This window comes from Ischnura elegans, chromosome 6 (genome assembly GCF_921293095.1).
Source record: "Ischnura elegans chromosome 6, ioIscEleg1.1, whole genome shotgun sequence".
NCBI lineage: Eukaryota > Metazoa > Arthropoda > Insecta > Odonata > Coenagrionidae > Ischnura > Ischnura elegans.
The window spans coordinates 44,675,480-44,697,228 of record NC_060251.1 but is presented as its reverse complement, the minus strand read 5'-3'; the positions used below and the strand labels follow the sequence as shown (position 1 = coordinate 44,697,228).

Genomic DNA, 21,749 nt, shown 5'->3' with positions numbered 1-21,749 from the left:
AAGTCTCATACTTCGTTCCCGGTCCTCAGACAGTAACCATAACGAGCCCGCCCAGGGTCACCGATCCATTATTTAATGTTTCACCATTTTCTAAGAGGTTGTTCATGACAAGCTCTTAAACTGGTAGTTTCGGGCTCTGCACGTGCAGAGCAGCTAATGTGGAGGAGGGTGACGTACGTGGTAGATATGAGGAGTCACTTCGAGGAAGTGTGGCAACGTGGCACAACCTATTGTGAGTACTTACCCAGTCCAGAGGACGAACTCGATGTTGTCTCCGTGCTTGCTCTTCATGGCTCTGGCGGCTGACTCGACGAGTCCCCAAGGGGAATCACAACTGTGGTCGCCGAAGCGGCCCGCGGGCCTTCGGGAGGCTCCCGTGCCGCCGCCTCCGCTCCCTCCACCGCCAGACCCAGGTTCGTGCCTCCAGCACACTGCAAAGAAGACGTTGATACGTATTAAAGAAACAATCATTTAACGCATGAAACATGTACACTCTTATGGAGAAAATTCTTATTGCTATCCACATTGTCACAAACTTGTCACATTCGTAAAGAAAATAATCATAAAAAAGCCGTAAAAAGCTCTATCGCCCTCTTCAGTCTTAAACACAAACTCACATTCCTTGTTTCCAACCGATTCATCCATCAATTATCCTTACTTCCACCTGTTCCAACACCAAATGCGGATTTAAATAGTTATTTTTATTTTAATGAAAAATTAAAAATTGCCTTCAGTGACTACGTGCTTCAAAACGAAAATTGACTACATTTTTTTAGAAATTTTATGTATTTGAGTCTCCGAGGCATTTGTACCACTTGATTTTAGCTTATACCATATTCCTTAACCATGCAGTCCTTTATTTTGTGTCTTAAATTTTTATATCTTAGTAACAGCTTCTATCAATTTTAAGTTTTACTGAGAAATAGGTTCCTTAGAATATTATGTACAAAATAATACTATGATCTACAAATCGTCATGCAGAAAAAGGCAAAAATCAATGAAAAAAAATGTATTATCATTTTATGAATAGCTTTAATGAATAATTTGACGGCATCACCGCGGCAAACAATGATATTTAATCTCCTTTTTCGTTATCCTCAAGCGTGAAATGTAATGAGGTGTCTTTAATGCGAAGTATATTATTTACCCAACGATTAAACACCTCATTAACATTGGAGGTGCAATATTTGAGCAGCTCTTTCTGTCATCATTTTTTTCAAAAATAAATATCGCGGGATGAACTAATTCAAATAAGTCAATTGTGCTCTCGAGAAATGTCGCAGAAATTTTCCCGCTAAATTGATAAAATTCCAGCAATTTTTCATAAAATTTTTATACCCAAAACTAGTTTCAATACATTTTAGACTACCTTCTCGTGATACTAAAGCAAAATGTATGGAAAGGGATAATGAGCTCAAACCTTTTGCGGGAAAATTCCTGAAATTTAATTTTATAAATATTTATTTGAAAATACCTGGACTAACCTTGCATCGATATAACCCCTCTAGCCGTAGATATAAAACCATATTGCTACCGTACTGACCTAGAAAGATTTTTAGTGCCCAAATGGTTCTGGCTTCCTTTGAGAATGATTCAAAATCTCCTCCCATCAATCATCCCATTTTTTTTCACGGCGCGGCATTTCTCTGACCACGAAACGCGTCTTTCTTATGTCGCCGCCTCCAAGACTGACCACGTCTGCCACCGCTCGTCCGCATCGCTGCAAAATTCATGGAGCGCTGTTTACTCAAAACGTACCGAAAATGTTTATCTCACCCCAACCTCCCTCCTTTTCAAAAACGCTCTTTCAAAGCACAGTGGGGGGAATAAAAAAAGCAAACAGGACGACCCTTTCCTTCTTTTTCACAAACTTGGCGGAGAAGAGACCACGCGGAGAATTCTTTACCACCCACCGCGAGAGACTTCTGCCTTCGCCTCAGGAAAAATGGCCCGTCGCCTATCGAACGCTATGCAGGTTGGATTTGTTAGAGTAAAAAAAAAGATTTTTCCTTCCTTTTTGAGTTTCCCAGAGTTTTGCAATCTCTATCGGCTTCAACACCTCTTCTTGCCGTGGTCCAAATCTCTTCAATACTTTTTCGCCACCGCGTCTATTCAAGTAAGTTCGCCATACACGCTTCTTCGCGGGAAAGAAAATCCCTATGGGATGATTGCATTTCCAACCACTGCGAAAATCTCTTGACCGGTGTTTGCGGTTCAATATCAGTATATTCGGTTGCGGGCCGGCGAGCGAAAGTTCGAGGCAGGAAACAAAATAAATTGGTTCATAGTTGCAAATTTTCGGATTTTATACAAAAATTAGGAAAAAACTTTAATCGGTCACCAAATGAGACATGATGGACTACTGCAAAGGATCACTGAAGTAGAGGTGTAAGAAAAGAACAGCAAAGGATAAGATGTATAGAGTAGTACATAAGTTTGTTATCTGATAGTAGAAATGAGTGGATATTTGAGTCTTACCATTCTTTGAAATGATTACTGATAGTTTTTGGCAAGCAAATACGGCTTTTAAAAACGAAAACCGATGACAATTAGTCGATCCTTCAAAACAAGTTATTTATATTTCTCCCACTAATTTGCCTAAAATAATATGTAAATAAAAACATTATAATTAATAATTAAGATACTTATTGAATATGCAGTTGGCTTATACGATCGGTTGAATACTTTACATGTGAGAAAGAGGGTGTTTTGATTATATCTTAAGGGTCTAGGCACGAAGATATCACTTATTGATGTCTCAAGAACAAAACGTGAGTTTATAATTACTACATGAGAAAAATTAGAATGCGTATTGCATTGAGGTCTCCATAGCACATTAGCCAGAACTTTCAAAACTCCGTAGTACTTTATCTTGCAACCGGTCTAACTTAACTTCATTATCCCCACCCAGAAAACCTCAATTCTTGGGTAAAGCTATACCTCTGCACAACTTGCTATAATTTCACTTTATCCAGTCCATCCCCTCGACGTTCAACATGAAATAACGACCGTGGATCACTATAAAATATGAGAGAACGACTAAACAATGGCAAATTATAGACCAAATGCTTCAAGGGTCCTATTAGCAGGCATACATAAAAAGCCAAGAACCAGAATGGAATACTAATTTAATGCTAAGTCCAACTTTAACGAATTAAGTAGCAACGTTTCCAATTGTACAGGGTTTTCGGCACATATTTCTATTTCCGTGTTCAATTAATCGAATAAATAATGACAGATATCACACCCATGAATTTCTGATGTTGAAGGCGTAAATACCTCTTCCCGAAATAAATGATGTGAATTGAAATAAAAATAAAAATTACACTACAAAGGTTTTTGGGCCACAAGTCGAGGCCCTCAGATTGCACTTTTCTAGAGTATAAAACTCCCAAATCCTTCTTCTTTGCAATTGGATCAACTCAAGCAACTCCATCACTACCACAAAAACTCATGCACTCCCATTCCTCGGCTGAGCTACACCACATTTCAACTTCTTGGATTTTGCTTCATCTAGTAACACCTGTCAAAAATCAAATTGCGATATTGGTGATCTAAATGCTGCGGAATATAAGTCCACTATAACAAATTAAGTAAGACCCATCGCTCTTAATCTCCAAAATCTTTTCCATCGTGAGACCAAGCAGAACAAATAAGAATCTAATCAAGACACCCATGTACTTAGCCAAATTTATGAATGATTTCTGGAAGATCTTTCATTATTCATAATTAAAGAATATTGAAAGAATGGTCACGAATACCACAACCACGAGTGTCAGAGATAGACCGTTTTGATGATAGCACGTGGGATCTCTTTCAAAAAATTATTTAAGTGAAGCAAAAATGAAGAAAATTTAAATACATTTGGAATCCGGGTTTTTGTAAAATATCAGCCTGCGTCTTCCAATCGCGCAAAACTCCTTAATCGTTGTACTGGCAGCTGGACCAACTCAAATGACTTTACCACAACTACTAGACTCAAATACCTTATTCTTCGATACAACTCCCAAGCATTTTGCTTTACCTGGTACCCACTCTGTATTGTTCATTAAAAGTGAGACTTTGGTTCTGCCTAAACACTTAAGAAAATGGATCAACTACGGCTAATTAAGAGGGGAAAACTGCTCTTAGCCTCTACTACCTTAGTTTTTCAGAGGTTAATATGGAAAAGAGAGAATTTGTAAAAGGATACAGGTTAATTTATCCTTTATTTTGCATCATTTAAATCATATGTCCATATATTTATTTAATTAATAGAAAAAATAAGTAAAAAATACCGTATTTACCAATTTATAAAGTTAATTTCGGGAATGATTCTTCCTTAAAATAATTAACGCAATCTAGAATGATTAAAGAAACTTATTGCAACGAGGTTTATAGGCCACGTGAATCCTACCCATGGAAGCACTTTCCTGCAGTACTAAACTCCCCAATCAGTCTTCTTCGCAACCGGTCCAACTCAAACAACTTCACCACCTACACACTAGACGAAGACACCCCCATTCTTCGGATGAGCTTTACCTCAGTACAACTCCCTAGGATTTCGCTTTATCTAGTCCACCGCTCGTGCACAAGTTGAGAACCTCCCCTCCTATAAGGTACCTCCTCTCCTCCATGCGGTGGAAAAGAGGGAGGTATTGCGGCGCTGGTGCACCGCTGCCTCGGCCGAGATACCGAGTGCAAGATGAAACAGCCGAATTTTAGCATGCCCAGTCGCCCGCTCCCAAACCTCCCCTCCACCGCCTCCTCCGGCGAAAACCTTAGGCGAAACTTCTTATTGCACTATACTCCGGTGGTCTGCCAAGGTGGCGGTCGAGGGGCGGTTTCTTCCTTCCCGGGGAAAAGTTCTTATCCAGGCGCGCGGTGATCCCGCGCCAACTTGGACCGGCTAAAACTTATATATATACTAAAGCGAGTTTTCTTCGCGAAGAGGGAAAAAAATTGAGATCTTTTCCCTCCATCAAGAAGGAGATATCCTGAACTTTTTTTCGGGAGGTGTGCAAAAGCCTTTATTCGCGGACTCGACAAGAAATTGCCTCGTTTTTTTTTTAATAAAATATTCTAGGGCATTATTCTCCAGTAGATTTGGGATTTTCATTCTAAGGGGATTGGAAGTTTTTCCTGAACTAAAGGTCGTAAAGTATGCGGGTTGCGCTGTTGTATCGTAACATAGTACGGGCTGGGTAGTGGGTTCAAAATCAACTATTCTACCGCTTACTCTCTACTGAGATTGTTCTATAATGCACCAAGATAGGAAACTAGGACGACGTTTTGAAACTTCATAGCATAAAATGCTGGGATAATTATATTCTGCGTTTTAGAATTGAATTCTGTGTAATACACATTCTCCTAATGCTACCGCGGTATCATGCGCAAAACAAACTTATAAATAAAATGAATACCATTGAAAATAGTGTAATCTTTTATCGAAAGATTATCGGCCACATTGTAGGAGAAACTTCTCAGGGTGGCATCAAACTCATTGCCAATGGCAGTAATCACGGCAGAGAAATCGAATTTCACAATTCGCTGTTAAAAAAATGATGCATATTAAGCATAAGAAATATACATTCAAGCTCCACGGTTACATGTCACGAGTTTAAAATGCATATTGGCGCCTTCATTATTCGCAATTTTCTTTAAATGTTCCAATAAATTTACCTTAGAGTTTTAGCCATTATCCAACATACAGATGTAAACCAATTCCTGATAACACTTAGGTTTTACTAAAATATTGCTAGAAAAACGTGGATACATTTTTTCATACTCTAGCTTGACAAATACGAAAGCGTTCGGGTTCATCAAAAACACCAAATAATTATCTTACCCTATAAGCAAGGTGCTTAATAATCCGGCACTAAGAATTACATTTAGTCTTCTGGGTAAATGCTCGCTTATATCCATTTAATGAACATATATTTTACTATACCTATTCATCTCGCGAATAAAAACATGGCAGTAAGTTTTCCTGAATCAAATTTTATACATTCTTTCTTAGAGCTATCAATTTCAAGGTGGAAATAGGATAATTGAAACATTTAGAACACCAACCGTGACATTACTCCAAGCGGTAAAGCTGGACACGTTAAATTCCATGCGCAAAGAAGTATTTATTAGAGATGTTATCATTTCAGTATAGTAGATGCAATAATTTTCCAAGCGTTGTATCGACGATTCATGAGTGTTTAAAATGACATGTGTTATCCAGATATGCGGACACCCTGGCAGATATTTTAAATAACAAGTAAAGAATAATCAGTTGTCTATCATTTTTCCACGGGCAAAAGGCGTCTTCTCATTATAAAAAAATGCAATATAACTGAAAAGTTCGCGCTTTCCCAAGCCGAGAGAACGTGGGAGTCACCGAAATTTCACATGGGACCCTTGCCAACGAATCATTTGCTGCGAGGAAACAACATGAAGGTCCCAAATTTCGGGGACGCAATTTTGTTCGCCGCAAAAGTTCCGCCCACGCATGGGAAAACCTAATATCTCGCGGGTGGGCGAGTAAAGGTTGACTCCACGTGCAATTGGAGCCGTTTCTGCGAAATGATACGCACTCTCACGCGATCAGATAACTACGGTGATGATTTGATCAATCGTTAAAAGTTTTCTGGCCCTGAAAATGTAACCGGGTGAGACTAAAAGTAGGCATTATCACATATACCAGTTGATGCCATACTCCTCGTCATCCTTCCTTGGCACATGGCACGTCGATAACCGCCTTGTTGGAATGAATCAGCGGGTGATGAGAAATCATATAAAATATAACCCGAAACCCCGAAATTTCAAAATCATATTAAGGTTCACATAATAACACATTCACGCAAAATGAACTACAACTCTACATAGCTGTCCAAATGTTTTCATCTACCTATTCCCCTCTACTTCCAATTATTTCTTCCCTCATTCCTTTCGCTGTAACCAATCTCATTTACTCTTTAAACCTACGAGCCTACTCTTCAATTCTTCTTACGTAATTATTAATCATTAGATCGGGCTAACATGCTCAATTACCCCCGCTCAAGGGCTCGTATTTTTTTATTTCACCACATATTGTCGATTGCTGACGCTAACATCGTGGCTTTTATAGAGTAGGTATGTAAAGATGACTCTTCTCAAAAATTATATCTCAATCAAGAAAATACTACAACTGGGGATAAAGTGTGGTAAATTTCTCAAATAATAGGTGCACGGAAGTATTGATAATGGCCTACTGTAAATGCCAAATGTGAAAGGTACTAATATAGCTAACATTTATGTAATTTATATTTTAGGTTACTAATATTACTATTACTAATTGTTACTTCTACTTGGGGGACGGATGAGTAGCAAACAAAACATATTTTACTACTCGCACAGCCGCAAAACCCACTATTATGAACCATTTATCTTAAAAAATGTCTGGGGGAGGGCCCCCACACCTCTTGCTTTCCATAGCAAGTTTTCAATACCTTGCAGACCCATAGTATTAGCTGCGCCTAAAACCCCCTTATCCTTATTTCCTAGCTGCTCTCTTGAAGCGAAGGGAGAAATACAGCGGATGGTTTACTGACTCGTAGACATACCACGTTTAATTGACCATGAGAAAATCATGGGTTTTCATTAGCACATGAGCACAAGCATCACAAAAACTTAAAGACTGACCATGCGATTTGTTAATCGTTATCACGAATGCAACACAATTTGGAAATTGAATACGTTTAAGCTCAAAAGGGCATATAAGTTGGGATTATGGAATCTTCGGAATGAGAACTTCCTCATCATTAACTTTTCCTTTGAGTAAATTCGCGTGAAACACATTCAATGGTTTAAATCACCAAACGCGTTCCATTGAATGGTTTTTGTTGGTATAAGTTTCAAAAGATCATGAACACAGAGCCTACATTTAACTGTAAATAGTGCCTTGTAAAGCCAAGTACGTCCAAGGACTTAAAATATTCATTTAGATAGTTGGTGATTTCGTCTTCGTTTGTAACACAGCTAAAAGATTTGAATTGATGCAGAGTACCAACAATTTGATCCTGATATACCTTTTTTTTTAGTCATTCACATCTTCGTTCTAGGCCGTCAAAATTGTTCGCTCAATCAACCATGTTTTATTTTTGTGGTGTTCAATCATATTCTGGAACACTTTGTTGATGAGCTCACCTTGTGATGAAACTAATTTGCAAATATTCCGAGGAAGTGAAAGCAAACTGCTCGATTCATCGACAGCAACACGGACAATACCGTTTGTCAACAATTGCTTGGAGATTTGTTTACAAACACGGTAGTGAAGAGTGAGCTCGAGCTGGGCTTACAATTAGCTAGAATTAAATTTTAAAATACAATTTCAATATTTTGAATATATTTAGTAATTAAAATATTATATTGTTACGAAGTTCAGATATTAAATTGGTAAAAACAAAACAAATAAATTAATTTGTAATTTTGACCGACTCATCAATTGTTGTTGCGTTACTAACTCCTAAACACATACCACTAAGAAAGAGACGATTTTTTTGTAAAATTATGCTTTTTCAATGCCCTATATGTTATCAGGGGCTGAGACGAATCCAAGGAACTTTGAATCCAAGGAACAAGGAATGTCATTTAAATCGGTGCAGCCGTTCTTGAATTATAAGTGTTATAACTAACACGATTTTCGACTTTCTTTTATAGACAGATTATCTCCATGGTCGTTGAATTTGCCTATTTTTAAGCCGAGAAAACCAAGACACACTTTTGTCCATTATCTATATACATCGCACCTTTCGATGACTTATTCTAGTGAAATAAAGATCTATCTTAAAATTACCAAATTTTCCATAATCTCAGCCTATTTATTAGGCAAAATAAGAATTGAAAAGAGCATACATAATCACTTGCTATAAAATCTTGAAATGAAAATGGACTAGAAATAAATGTACATCTATGAATGTAGAAAAAGAAAGCAGAATATGGTGTGGCGAAGCTGATTGGTTTCAGAGTAATGAATTACTTAGGACTGACAGAGCTCAAACCCTCATTCAGGATTGTATTGTACTCATAGAATATTCACCAGAGAGCCATCTCATTTATTATCTTTTTTACTATCTATATTACATTCTATACGTGATCTTGGATTTTATCATATCAGTGTGATCCCATGAGCAGAAGTAGAAGTTAACCTATTGCCACAATTTAAGTATTCTACCGGTAATGGTAGGATTAAATTGGAGTTTTTTTTCGACGTGTCTCCTCTCCCAACTTCGATTCACAACAACGCCAAAGGCAATCATAAAAAATCTGGTTATATCCTAGGTTACACTCCACATGGGTCATCGTTACCACTCCAGCATCATGTATTGACTTTCCTTCACGGAAACCAAACTTATAGATGCTGGAATATTCGTTCGCCCTCACGTCTGTTAAAAATTCTCCTGACCACTTTAACTGAATACGAAAGAAGGCACTAAAGCACAAAAATGCTAAATCTCCCATCTATTTGGAGAGGGCATTAGAACTGTCTTCAATAAATCCTACGACCAAGACCACATCTAAAAGATTTTGCATGCATGCCAGAAAAATATGCTCCTACTTCCCGTTTCTTAGACTTGTCAGAAGGTATCAGGGGTAAATTCCGCCCCTACATTTTCCAAGCCTTCATTTAACGAAAGTTTCTCTCGATTTCCGCGTCAAGCATAAACCCTCCGTCCAAGATTATCCTCCTCTACCACACTTTCCTATTTTCTGTTCAATCTTTCCGGCCTAGTCCTACTGCCTTGCAGATCTAAGGCTCAAAGACAAGGCAGGAAATGAATTAACGCTCATCCCTCAGACAACTACCACGATCGCCACAGAGCGCCGATGCCCTTCCGGTCGACGGCACAGCATGCTCTAACTCAAGAGACGTCCACTTTCCACTAGGCGTCACCACCTTCTGTCTCTCACCACTGGTGTCGCCTCTGCACTTTCAGACGAAGAAATAAAGGAGACAAGGCCTGTTGACAAGGACTTCGATGGCGGATCTGAGGAAATGCCCCGGGATCCGGCTTTGCATCCCCCGAGACGCCTTTGAGGGCCCGACCGAAGGCCTGTGCATGCGCACGTCAACTTTTTTTATTCCATTTTACCTTAATAGTACGAAGGCGAGAGATTTCTACGGGACTTGGGGCGTTAGGAATCTCATTCTTCGCCAACACACGGGCGGAGGCAGAGGCAAAGGCGATCCAGGTAGAGGAGTAGTTCAAGTGGAAAGACGACGTGCCTACCAGCAAAACCGTGCTGACACCCATTCCGGCGATTATGATGAGATTGGGGAGCAACTTTAAAACTAAAATGCCAACTGAGAAACACTATCAAGTACTTATAATTGAGGCTTGTTGCATAAAATCGCACACCACGAATAACATAAAAAATCCTATAGACTCAGGTAAAGCAGACGGAAACAGTTTTCCAGCAGTTCTACAAACGGCAATTACTATGGGATGAGATGGAAATCTTTGTTTCCAACCATTATGCTAACTGCAAACCCTATTGATACAGCACGTTTATTTCCTTATGATTGAGGTTTTTGAGGTCTAAGCACAAATTTCCGACTATATACAAAATCCTTTTAGCCAGGAAGAAGAGGAATGATTTTTCAACAGTTCTATTTTTGTTTCTGTGCTAAATAATAAATCTATTCACCTATTGTCGACATTTCAAAGCATTAATCCTAAGTCAAACTTACACACAAATAGAAAAAAATATCAAAAGAGAGATCAACAAGTAAAGAAATTATTTTTCTAGGATAATTTTTATGTAGCTTGATCGATATCAACGCCTAATCGTCATTTCCAAAGGGAAAAGGGAGATGAACCTCTTGAAAATGACATTCGCCTCTGAGGATGCCACAGTCATTGAAAAGGACAGGGGTTGCATTGAAAGGTGATGTGGAAAAAACACAGTGTTTCCATTTGACATGTTATTCCAATAAGTAACGCCCTAATCCATTAACTAATTAATACAGGGAAAATCACAGGAAAAAGCGTAATTATGAACTTTTTACCGATTACTCTGAACACATTTTTCATCTAAGACAAGATTATCGATCCCAAATTAGGCACCAGAAGTTAAATTTTACGTAATCACTACCGCTGAATGATTTACTCGTCCTTTCCTTTCCTTCCTTCAGGTCGAAAAAATACAAGCAGAGGATGTTGCGTCTTTCTCCCGCTCTTTTTGCGTCATTGGCCCGTCGGCTAGCGGATTAATGTAGCCGCACACCCCCACCCTCACTTTGATCCGCATTGCCTTTTGCATTACTTTCTTTGTCCGACAATCGGTCTTCATTATTTCCCCTGACCCATCCCCCTTTAGGCTCCACTGAATCCCTTGCGTTCAATATCAATTTACTCCCTTCCTCCCCTACCTCTTGTGCCGCCCAGCGTCCTTTAAGTCTGTGGCTTCCAGACCGCTTCGCCGACTCTTTAATCTCAACGCACACACTAATCCTCCCGTCCCCACCCCTTAGTCCTCCGGCAATGCCTTTCGAGCATCCGCTGCTTGCTTTTATACACTCTCTTTCACTTGCGCAGCCATAAATTTTGCTTAGGGGGGGGGGGAAGATCCGCGGGGAATGTTTTGAAAAAATCAGGGAAATAAGTAAAGGGTTTTCAACTAATTAAAACATTTTTCATGATCGAAAAAAACTTAAATTTTCAAAGAAATCATTTGAAAATTCATAATTTTTCATTATTTTATTTTCTTTTATGATGAAGCAAAGTAAATGTGTTTTTATATTTCGGAGGATGAGGGGTGAGAGTCCGGACCACCTGGACCCTTTCTCTCGCTATGTCATTGCCCCCAGTGGCCTTGTGGTATCCTCAGAAAAATTTGACAAATCGAGAAATGAAAAATGTTAGTATCATACAATACTGATTCATAAATTCGATTGAAAGATTCCGGGGGTGGAGAGGGGTAGATCTGGACCCTCTGCCCCCCTCTCTCTCTTTCCTATTGATGCTCTGTTACCAATATTTCTCTTAACCCATATATGCCCAGTGGGTCGTTTTCGACCCACGGGATATAAAAAATCCTAGTCCCCCTTATTTGAAGTATTTGTCTACATTGTTGTTATTTTCGTCTTACTGAGAAGCAAATGATTCATTCCTGAAGTAATATTTCCAAGGATACATTTTCAAATCATTGTAATGTGGGCATAAAAAATTACTTCTCATTACCGCGATTTTCGAATAACTTTAACACACAATGTAACCAAAAATTTCAAGCACAATCAAAATGACACGACGTGCTACAATACTTTGTGCACTTAATTTCATTATTCCGTACTCAATTACCAAATTTCATGTCTCCTGTGTCTGCCACGGGTCATGATATTGGCGTGGGTCGTTTTCGACCCACTGGGCAGATAAGGCTAGTTTGTTGGGCAACTCCAGACGTACTAGGTTGAATTCGAGCGTTCTCTCCGCTGAACTGCGATAAGATTCTTTTGGAGTGCATTAGTCCAAATAAATTTTGGCATGGCAAGGTTAGTATATAATTTCCTAGTGGGAAACATTTTTTTCGTGAGCTCATTGACAAATTTATACATATCTCTAATTTAGTCGCAAACAGCTGAATACAACAGAAATACTTCACGAGCTAGAAGACTTGGATGGAAAAGGTGTAAAAGATGAAGTATATATTTACATAACTCCTCCAGAAGATGGAAACGAAACATGTGAGGATTCTGGGGACGAAGAATGTAACGATCCTGATTGTCTTTGTCGCCGGCAGCTGCAAGCGGAAGGTGATTTCAACATTGACATTGAAGATGACCAGGTGGTGAAGTTGATGAGGAAATCAAATTCGTTGAAAAATCATCCCATTCTAAAAGGAGAAAGAAATCAACCGAAACCCAAAACAAAACACGGAGATGGGTCAGCTGTGATCTAACTACCCCTGTTTGTAATTCTTGGAGTACATGTTTCACACCTCCACTGACTTTATCCTCGTCCAGTCACCCATTTGAGTTTTTCCAACCTTTTATTGATGACAACATCATTACAAAACTTGTTGAGTTTACATATCAATATGCAGCAGCGAGGAATAGGTGTGTGCAGGTTTCCAAGGAAGATATTTATACATTTTTAGGCATATTGTTTTTGTCCGGATATAACTGGCTCCCGAGAATTATTGAATGCATTGGGAAGAAAAGGAAGATGTCTACAATTCACTGGTGTCTCGAAGTATGAGAAGAAACAAGTTTGAGGATATATTTAAGAACATCCATTGTGCAGATAATAGTGCATTAGACATATCCGATCGTCTCGTAAAATTCCGTCCAGTCATTTGTGAACTCAACAAAAATTTTTGTAGATTTGCGCCTTTAGAAGAATCAATTTCTATCGATGAGGCTATGATTCCATACTTTGGAAGGCATGGATTCAAACAGTTTATTCGGGGAAAGCCAGTGAGATTCGGTTACAAGGCCTGGGTAGCTGCACTACGCCTAGGGTACTGCATCCAATTTGATATCTACCAAGGGAAAGTAAAGGAAAAAAGGGTTTTCACTTCATCAAGAGGGCTCGGTGAATCTGTGGTGATGGGGTTTGCTGAAATCCTAAAAAAAAATATCCACTGCTGAATTTCTCCCTGTATTTTGATAATTTTTTCACTACTGCGAATCTAATATGCGAACTAACAAAATTTGGCTATAGTGGAACGGGAACCGCTAGAGTGAACCGAATTGATAACTGCCCCTTGCAGGATGTTAAAGTGTTTAAAAGAAATGAGAGAGGTAGATATGACTGTCGTGTATCCCGAGAGGATAATATCAGTAAAGTTAGGTGGACGGACAATAACGTTGTCACAATGCTATCTAATCAGTTTGGCGTCGAACCTCAGCAGAAGGCAACGAGATATTCAGCATCCGTAAAAGAAAGAATTGAAATTCCATAACCCCACGTTATTGCCATGTACAATCGAAACATGGGTGGTGTAGACCAAATGGACAATAATATCTCTAATTACGGTATTGGCATTCGTGGGAAAAAGTGGTACACGCCCATATTTCTCTGGATGATAGATGCATGCATGGGTAATGCATGGTGTCTCAGCAGGACTTATGGTATGAAACTGGACAGTTTAGCTTTCAGAAGAGAAATTGCAATATCTTTATTGAAGAAATATGGTATTCCACCTCAACGAGCAGGACCAACAAGCAAGTTTGCTCCTCCAGAGATAATCCGAACGAGTGGACCGCATCATATTCTCACAGATCAGCCAAGAAAAAGATGCGTTTTATGCCGTAGTAAAACAGTAAAATCATGCCATAAATGTTGCATTCCTTTGCACGATAAGTGCTTTGAGGAGTACCATAGAAATATCTCTGACTGTTAAAACTCGGAAGGAAATAAACGATTAGGTATTTTATATGAATAGTATGCTAAAATCTTTTTTATTTTAACAAATTATCCCAAAATAATGTAAGTAAATTAAAATTTCAATTAAAAAACAAAACACAACAAATTGGAAATCATAAAGCAGTTACACCTCGATAACTCTGAAGAGCCTATTAGAAAACAATCCAATAGTCTATATCCTAAATGTGCTCACCAATGCCCAGTGGGTCGAAAACGACCCATGTCATAATTTTTAAACAAATGCTTCAGGATTTTTTTCAATATTTTTTCTGTTGTCCAGAGGCATAATAAGTTAGAAAAATGTAAAGAAAGTTAAATTTTCATGCAAAAAAATTAGTGGGCATAAATGGGTTAAGCCTGCGCGTTGTTGCGGGGCGAGATCTAAATAAAGGCGTTTTCAATGAAAACGATTACCAAAGTGGGTATCACACCTAATCAACGGGCAAGGGTAATAATAGCAAATAATTTATCGGAGTAAACTTAAGGAATAAAAAAAATGTATTACATCTGAGTAATATGAATTATTCCATATTATGTACTCAAATATACTGCCACCAGAATCCAACAGCAAGGTTGTAGGTGATGTAAATCACTGAAAAACTCAATCAGCAATGAAACGGTGATAAATTAAAAGGTATTAAGATATCCGCCCTTACTAAATCAAGCAAACTAGCTAGCATTTACAAAAGGAAACCAAGTACAGGCAAGAAATCCAAGTAGGGTCACCACGGCGTGATTCGTTTTAGCTCACTCATGAAATTATAAAACCCCAAAAGACGACTTTTAAGCTAAAAGGTATCCAATATAAAGGGTCTTAAAATCCAAGGGCAATAAATGGAATTTTTTTATTTTTGAAGATTTGAAAACAAGTAAAGATAATGATTATTGGGGCACACAATACTATTGTGGCAAAGGGATGCGAGTGAATCACCGATAAGCATATACATATAGATTTAGTAATTTACATGTATTTCTTTGTTACCCCACCAGACATTATCTGTAAGAAATTATGTCCAAAAATAAAAACAACTTATATACTTTGGATTCTAAGGTCTATTTTTATACCATTTGAGAGAGTCCTAAGATAGATAGGTTAAACACTCTATACATTAATAATAAAACGTTATTGTACTTTTCCACACGATTTAATTAATACGACCGGTTTCGTCGCAGAGGCGACATCATCAGGTACAGAATCCGTTATAATAACAGTTAATTAAATCGTGTGGAAAAGTACAATAACGTTTTATTATTAAGAATGGATTTTCACAAAGTAAAGCCAGAAACAATCAACTCTATACATTGCTAAGTTCTTAAAATATATATCAAACAAATAGTAATTAGTTAATTTCATAAAAGCGCTTTTGACAATAATTCCTAGATGGACTAATAACTTAGTTCTATTGGATAACATTATGCGCCCACTCTACGATAAGGGCAATTTGTTATAGCACTGAAGATTATGATGCGAGGATTTTTCAGGAAACTATGAGTGAGAATCAAGTAGCGGGTTGATTACGTTTGATAAATTACGTATGGTATCAATACACGCTCGGCACTCACTAGGCGAAGTTACATAGAGAATGTAAGGACTACTTTCCGTAAACAATGTGTAAGTCATACTTAAAAACACCGAGTCTAACCATGGAAAAAAATCGGAGTTACCCGGAACGCACAAGCTGTGAGAAAATTCCACTCTTTCGATACACGTCATAACTAACGCGAGGAACTGTGTGAAAATTCATCCCAAATTCCAAATTTTTCTCTGCAGAATTTTCGTCTGAAATCAAAATCAACATTTTCACTACGGGAAAGGTAATTACTTTAAAAACCGACCTACTATGAAATAATTTATGGTAAATACGTTAGGTTAAATCAATATCTCCCTGTGATGTGATGGAAGCGGGCCAAATGTTCTCACAACTCCCTCGTTCAATCCTGGCCAAACCACCCTCCAACACCCGCAAAAGTGAACGCCCACCCCTTTGGATGAGTGCTTTTAGTGTGTCATTTGTTTGTGTGAGTCTCACGAAGCGCGGCTCACCACTCTCCCAGAATCCTCGCGAAAGTTATATCGTGTAGACCTAAAAGGAATCGTTGTAATGACTGGTGGCCAAAAGGAGAAAGGCTCTTGCTTTCGTCTTTATTGCTTTTATATTTTTTTGACTCGGCTGCGAATGATTTTATTTTTAACCTCGAGAATAAAAACAAGAATCTTCCACTTTCCGCGGAGATATCCGCAGTGAAGTGGATGGATCGTGGGTGAGGATTGAGCCCATGGGGAAATACAATAGTGGCTGAAGTCCCAAAGAGCATGGTAAAAGCTTTTTTTTCTATCAAACGAATCTACTTCCAGTAGACCCTGTTCTGCTCAATATAATTATATCTTCAGGAGATCAAAACCACTTGATATGAGGTACATATTGGGTGAGTTGAAAGAGTATCTCATTCAGAGAGTGGCGAGCCAAACTCCAGTGAGTGCAAATGTAGTCCTTTGGATTCACATGCAAACAAATGGGAAATATTATAAGAACAAACCGCCAAACACATTTATAGCGGCTCACACTATCACCTCAAAGATTTAGAATTTTAAGAATTTCGCTGATTGACGGACCCTAAAAAAACAACAATGTCTTTTATTAAGGCCAAACATAAAATGAAGTATACTAAAACACAAATAATAAATACTCAATGATTTTTTATTATAATTATACCCTCACCTACCGTTCAAAGATATACACTTAAAGTAGTAATTAAGTTGCTGTCTCCTGTGGAAGGTTTCCAAGCAGCGGAAGCTAAATCTACCAACAACCAATGGCATGAAGAGAAAATACCCTATGATTATTGTGTGATTTAATGAAAACTAACTAAAATATAAATACGATAACTTTTATTAGATCTAAGTAATACCCTGATTATTGAGCGATATAGAAACATTTTGTCCTACCAACATAACTTTTTTTCACAGCTGGACTACTCATGTTTCGATTGCCTTGTATTTATCATCAGGTACTATATGATAGATGATAAATAGTAATAGTACTCAATTGTATCGTGAGTACCTGATGAAAATGCAAGGAAAAAAAACACATACTAGAACTGTAAAATAATATTAAGAGGGCAGTGCGATATCCATGTTTATAATTTAATATGGTGTTCCACGATATATCTGCGGAAAAATTTGTCTTTATTACCGATATCCCTAGCATATTGGTCTAACCTCGTGTTGCCCCCGAGGAAACTGAGCAACATTATTATCATAAAAACATGACACCAAAAAATTAACAGGCAGCTTGAGACTTGGCTTTCTACTTAAAGAGCAAAAACACGTAACGAGAATAAAAACAAGAAATACGCAATGGAAATCCATCAAGTGACATATTAATGCACTCCCTCGCAATTCCTCCGACGCAAAATATCCGCGCGCTCAAACGGGCGGAAATATTTCCGGAGGGGGGTGGTGGAGGCGCCACTCGTCCTTATTAAGCCATTTGTCTGTACGCGCCACGGCCCATTAAGACACGGCAGTTTAAATAAGAGAGAGCGACAGAGATGGGCGGTTTTGGCGGGAGAGATGGAAAGCGGTGTCATTTGACGGAGGACACGTTTTTTTTTGTCGTTTCTCTTGTTATTTGCTTCACTCCCTTTTCCCACCATCAGGTAGACCATAGGCGGGTTTAAAGGGGGGGGGGCACGTGACCCCCATTAACTTAAAAAATAGACAAAAGTTTTAATATGGCCCCGTTATCGTAACGTACGTTTTGCTTTGCGTAGTCAAATACGGCGTTAAATGAGAGGGTATGTACTTGAATAGCTTTTTTCATGCTTTTAAATTCAGGAATAAAAAGTTTCCCTATTAAAGTAAAAGAGTTGGTAGCGTACCAAGGTGGTATGACGCGAAAGTCAGAAAATCATTAAGGCGACAGAGCCATGCAAAGATGAAAATAATCCCGTATCGATTGCCGCTATTGATCGCGAGTCATTAATGGTAAAATGATAAACCTGTGTATAAGAAGCACATTAGAAAACTGTTGTTATTATATACGGTACTTACTGTAATTTCATATTAATATATATTTTATATTAAAATAAATGTATGTTTCGTACAGTAATTGTTTTACATCCCCCCGAGAAAAAATCCTGGATCTGTACTTGAGGTACACTACTTTCCCCAGAATAAGCACTACCCTGTTGTGATGGACAGTTTCGTTCATCATACGGACATAATTACTTCCTTACAGTCTCGTTCACCATTAGGAACGAGATCAAAGATCAGCTCAATTTCCTTTCTTTATGCCTTGTTTCTCATCGAATTCGCTGATTTCCCCAAATGTTTGGTTTTCACTTCTAGGTCGCGTTTACAACTGGTGACTCTCTCCATTGATATATATTACTTTATGCTATAAATATATAGAGTTAAATGTTTATATTTTCTTGTCGATTACTCATTAGATAAACATTTTATTTTTGGTTGATTAGTAAGAAAATCAGGATATACCGACGATTATTTTGGAATTGGACTGTTTCCGACGCTTTGAAAAACGTTAATAATTCCTCGAATAGCTAGAGATTGATTGAATTAATTTGATGGAAAAAAATGTTCAAACGAAATTACGAGAACTTAAACAAACATGAAGTCAGGTTAACCCTATCAGAGACCTAACCAGACAAGGAATTGTCTACGGGGGGCTCGTGTGATCCTAAAATTGTTCTTTTCCACTTTTTTTGCACGTGCAGAGACCGTAAATCACTCTTTTTTATGCATCTTATGAAACTGAGTGAGTGAGAGGGTGAAAGTTAGGACATTTCCTGCGGATAAATGCGCGAGGTGTGCCACTGAGCGTGTGAGTGGAGCTAATGCTTTGCTTAAATTATATTATTTTTCTTTGCCAGTGATTATGGTTCAAGATCGTAAACCGTAATGCGTGATTGCATTGACCTTCGCCGTAATTTGCTCATTTGAGCAAATGTGCAAGGAGAGAGAGTGAACGAGTGTGATCATACCTTACTTTTAAAGTATTACTTAGTGATATGATTGCGATCGCTACCATAGGAAAGATCCTCGTGGACGTAAGTGTGAGACCTACAAAGGTATGATTGTTTCAAATTTTACGTGGTTCCATTAAAAACAATGTTAGTAAATGAGTGAATGGGTGGGTGTGCTTTTTTGTCCAGTTGAATTCAGAATTTGTATTAGTACTTGTAGCTTACTAAGTGGGTAAGCGAGTGTTCCTCTGCGTTTCCTCGTTTTTCTATTTTCAAAGTATTTTTCACATTATTTTTCCGAACATTCTTTCTTCCTTTAACTAACCCCTCAGCTGCCAACTAAATTTTGATTGTTTTTCATAGGACTGGGGACATTTAATTTCGCTCAGCTCATACTAATTTTCTTCTTCCCCGCAGTGGGCTTTTTAAAATATGGACATAATTCGAAAATTTGTTCACTCTGCATTTTTGTACATTATTCGCATACTTCTACGTTTCTTTCGTTATAATTTGCCTTCATTTAATTTCTAGAATAACTAAAATATGAAATCCTCCGCAAATATATTAGATCTATGACGAGGAGTTTGATTGAAGATAAAACTTGACCTACTTACTTTCTGAATGAATAATTTGAATTTTTTCTAACGAATTTTTTATTAAATCACGACCATGGTTTCGAAGGCTAACGTTATCTTTTGGTCTGCTTCTGACTAAATAAGAATGTTAATCTAAACCATGGTCATGATTTAATAAAGCACTCTGTGACAAACAGAATTTTTAGTTGTTCATTCAAAAAGTAAGAAATGATAATGAATTGTCTTTATTGGGCGTGATTGGGAAGATTGAGTTCAGCAAATTCCAAAAAGTATTTACCGCCAGAAACTACCAGCATTATTACCTACGCTGGAGAGTGTTCCCGATCCGTATAACTTCCTCAAGTGGATTCGTTCCAAGGAACGACTCCACATTGACCGGCTCATTTCCACAACCCTCTCGCCTCCCTTAACCTCCCCGCGGGACGTACTACGTCCTGCATAACTCAAAACGACAACCGCATTCGCGACTCGAGAGGATGGGAGGAAATGACGGACGACTAAAGGGAAGTGGGTATTTTTGTGAGTGGTACGAAAAAAATGAACGAACGAAAAAGGATGGCATTGGGAAGGAGGGAATTGGAGGGGGGAAGTGGAAAAAATAAAAAGCGTGACGTGGAGATGTATATACACGGGCGGCAGACCAGAAACGATGGCCGTGTCACATATCGTATGGCGACTTTGCGGGTAAAATATGTCGCGCCGGATGCGATTTGAGGAGAGATGGCCGCGTGTTTCCTGGGCCACCAACAACAACTGCACAAAAAAAAAGAAAAGAAACCGAGACGAATGCGTTGTGGGTGGGAAAAAGTGGACATACCTATGGGTGCATTCATCACTGACCGCGGCCATTTCATTCCTTCACTGCGCGAGGATTGGTCTTCTTTTTTGTGCGACGTATTGCGTATCACGTCGCAATGACACCGAAAACTCTATAATAAAAAACGACTTGAACCCGTCACCTGCTAACGACTCCCTTAGTGGCGTCAGATTACGTATAAAGTAGGCGGGGCGTATCAATAATCGGGATGGCTTGGCACTGCTTCGAAATATATAGTATCCCATACTTGAGTCCTCAGTGCGACTCGATAGTTTGGGTCTCAGGCTCAGGTGAGTTAAAGTTCTTAATTAGAAACCGCGGCGGTTTTATATGTTCACTGCCCAAGGGTACGGATTCCTTTTTTTTGTGCTGCGCCATGCGTATCGTTTCACGTCACCATGACACCGACACCCATCTATAAAAAAACGATGCGGGACCTGTCACTTGCAAACGACTCTATTAAGGGTATCAAATTGCGTATTTAGAGGATGGGGCACCTAAAAAATCGGCATAGCTTTGTACTGCCTCGAAATGGTGTCCCAGAAGCTGACTCTAGCTTGAGTCCTGACTATAACTAAATCCCTTGGATCTTTAACTACAGTTGACTTTCAGTTAGAGTTCGTAATTAGAGACCTCGGTCATTTTAATAATTCACTGACCGATGAAACGTTTTCTATTTTTGTGGAGCGTAATGCCTATCGTTTCACGTTGCCATGGCACTGACAACTCTATAAAAAAAAATGCAATACCTTTCACCTGCTAATGACTCTTAACGGCGTCATATTACGCATCAATAGAGGACGGGGCATGTCAATGCTTGGGATGGCTTTGCGCTGCCTCGAAAAAGTATCCCAAAACCTTGCTCCATCTTGAGTCCTTAATGTAACACGATAGTTCAGATCTCAGACTCAAGTTGAGCTTGAGTAAGAGCTCGTAATTAGAGACCACTGCCATTTATTCATTTACTGCCCGAGGATA

The 21,749-nt window shown here is 38.6% G+C and overlaps 1 protein-coding gene across 1 annotated transcript in view; it reads right to left on the bottom strand.

The window, feature by feature from the left end:
* LOC124160597 (acid sphingomyelinase-like phosphodiesterase 3b) overlaps positions 1-21,749 on the bottom strand; it is a 1,228,662-nt gene that overhangs the window by 322,978 nt on the left and 883,935 nt on the right. The window contains exon 6 of the mRNA XM_046536481.1: positions 245-431. Within this exon, the coding sequence (XP_046392437.1) occupies positions 245-431 (187 nt within the window). The remainder of the gene's footprint in view (positions 1-244; positions 432-21,749) is intronic.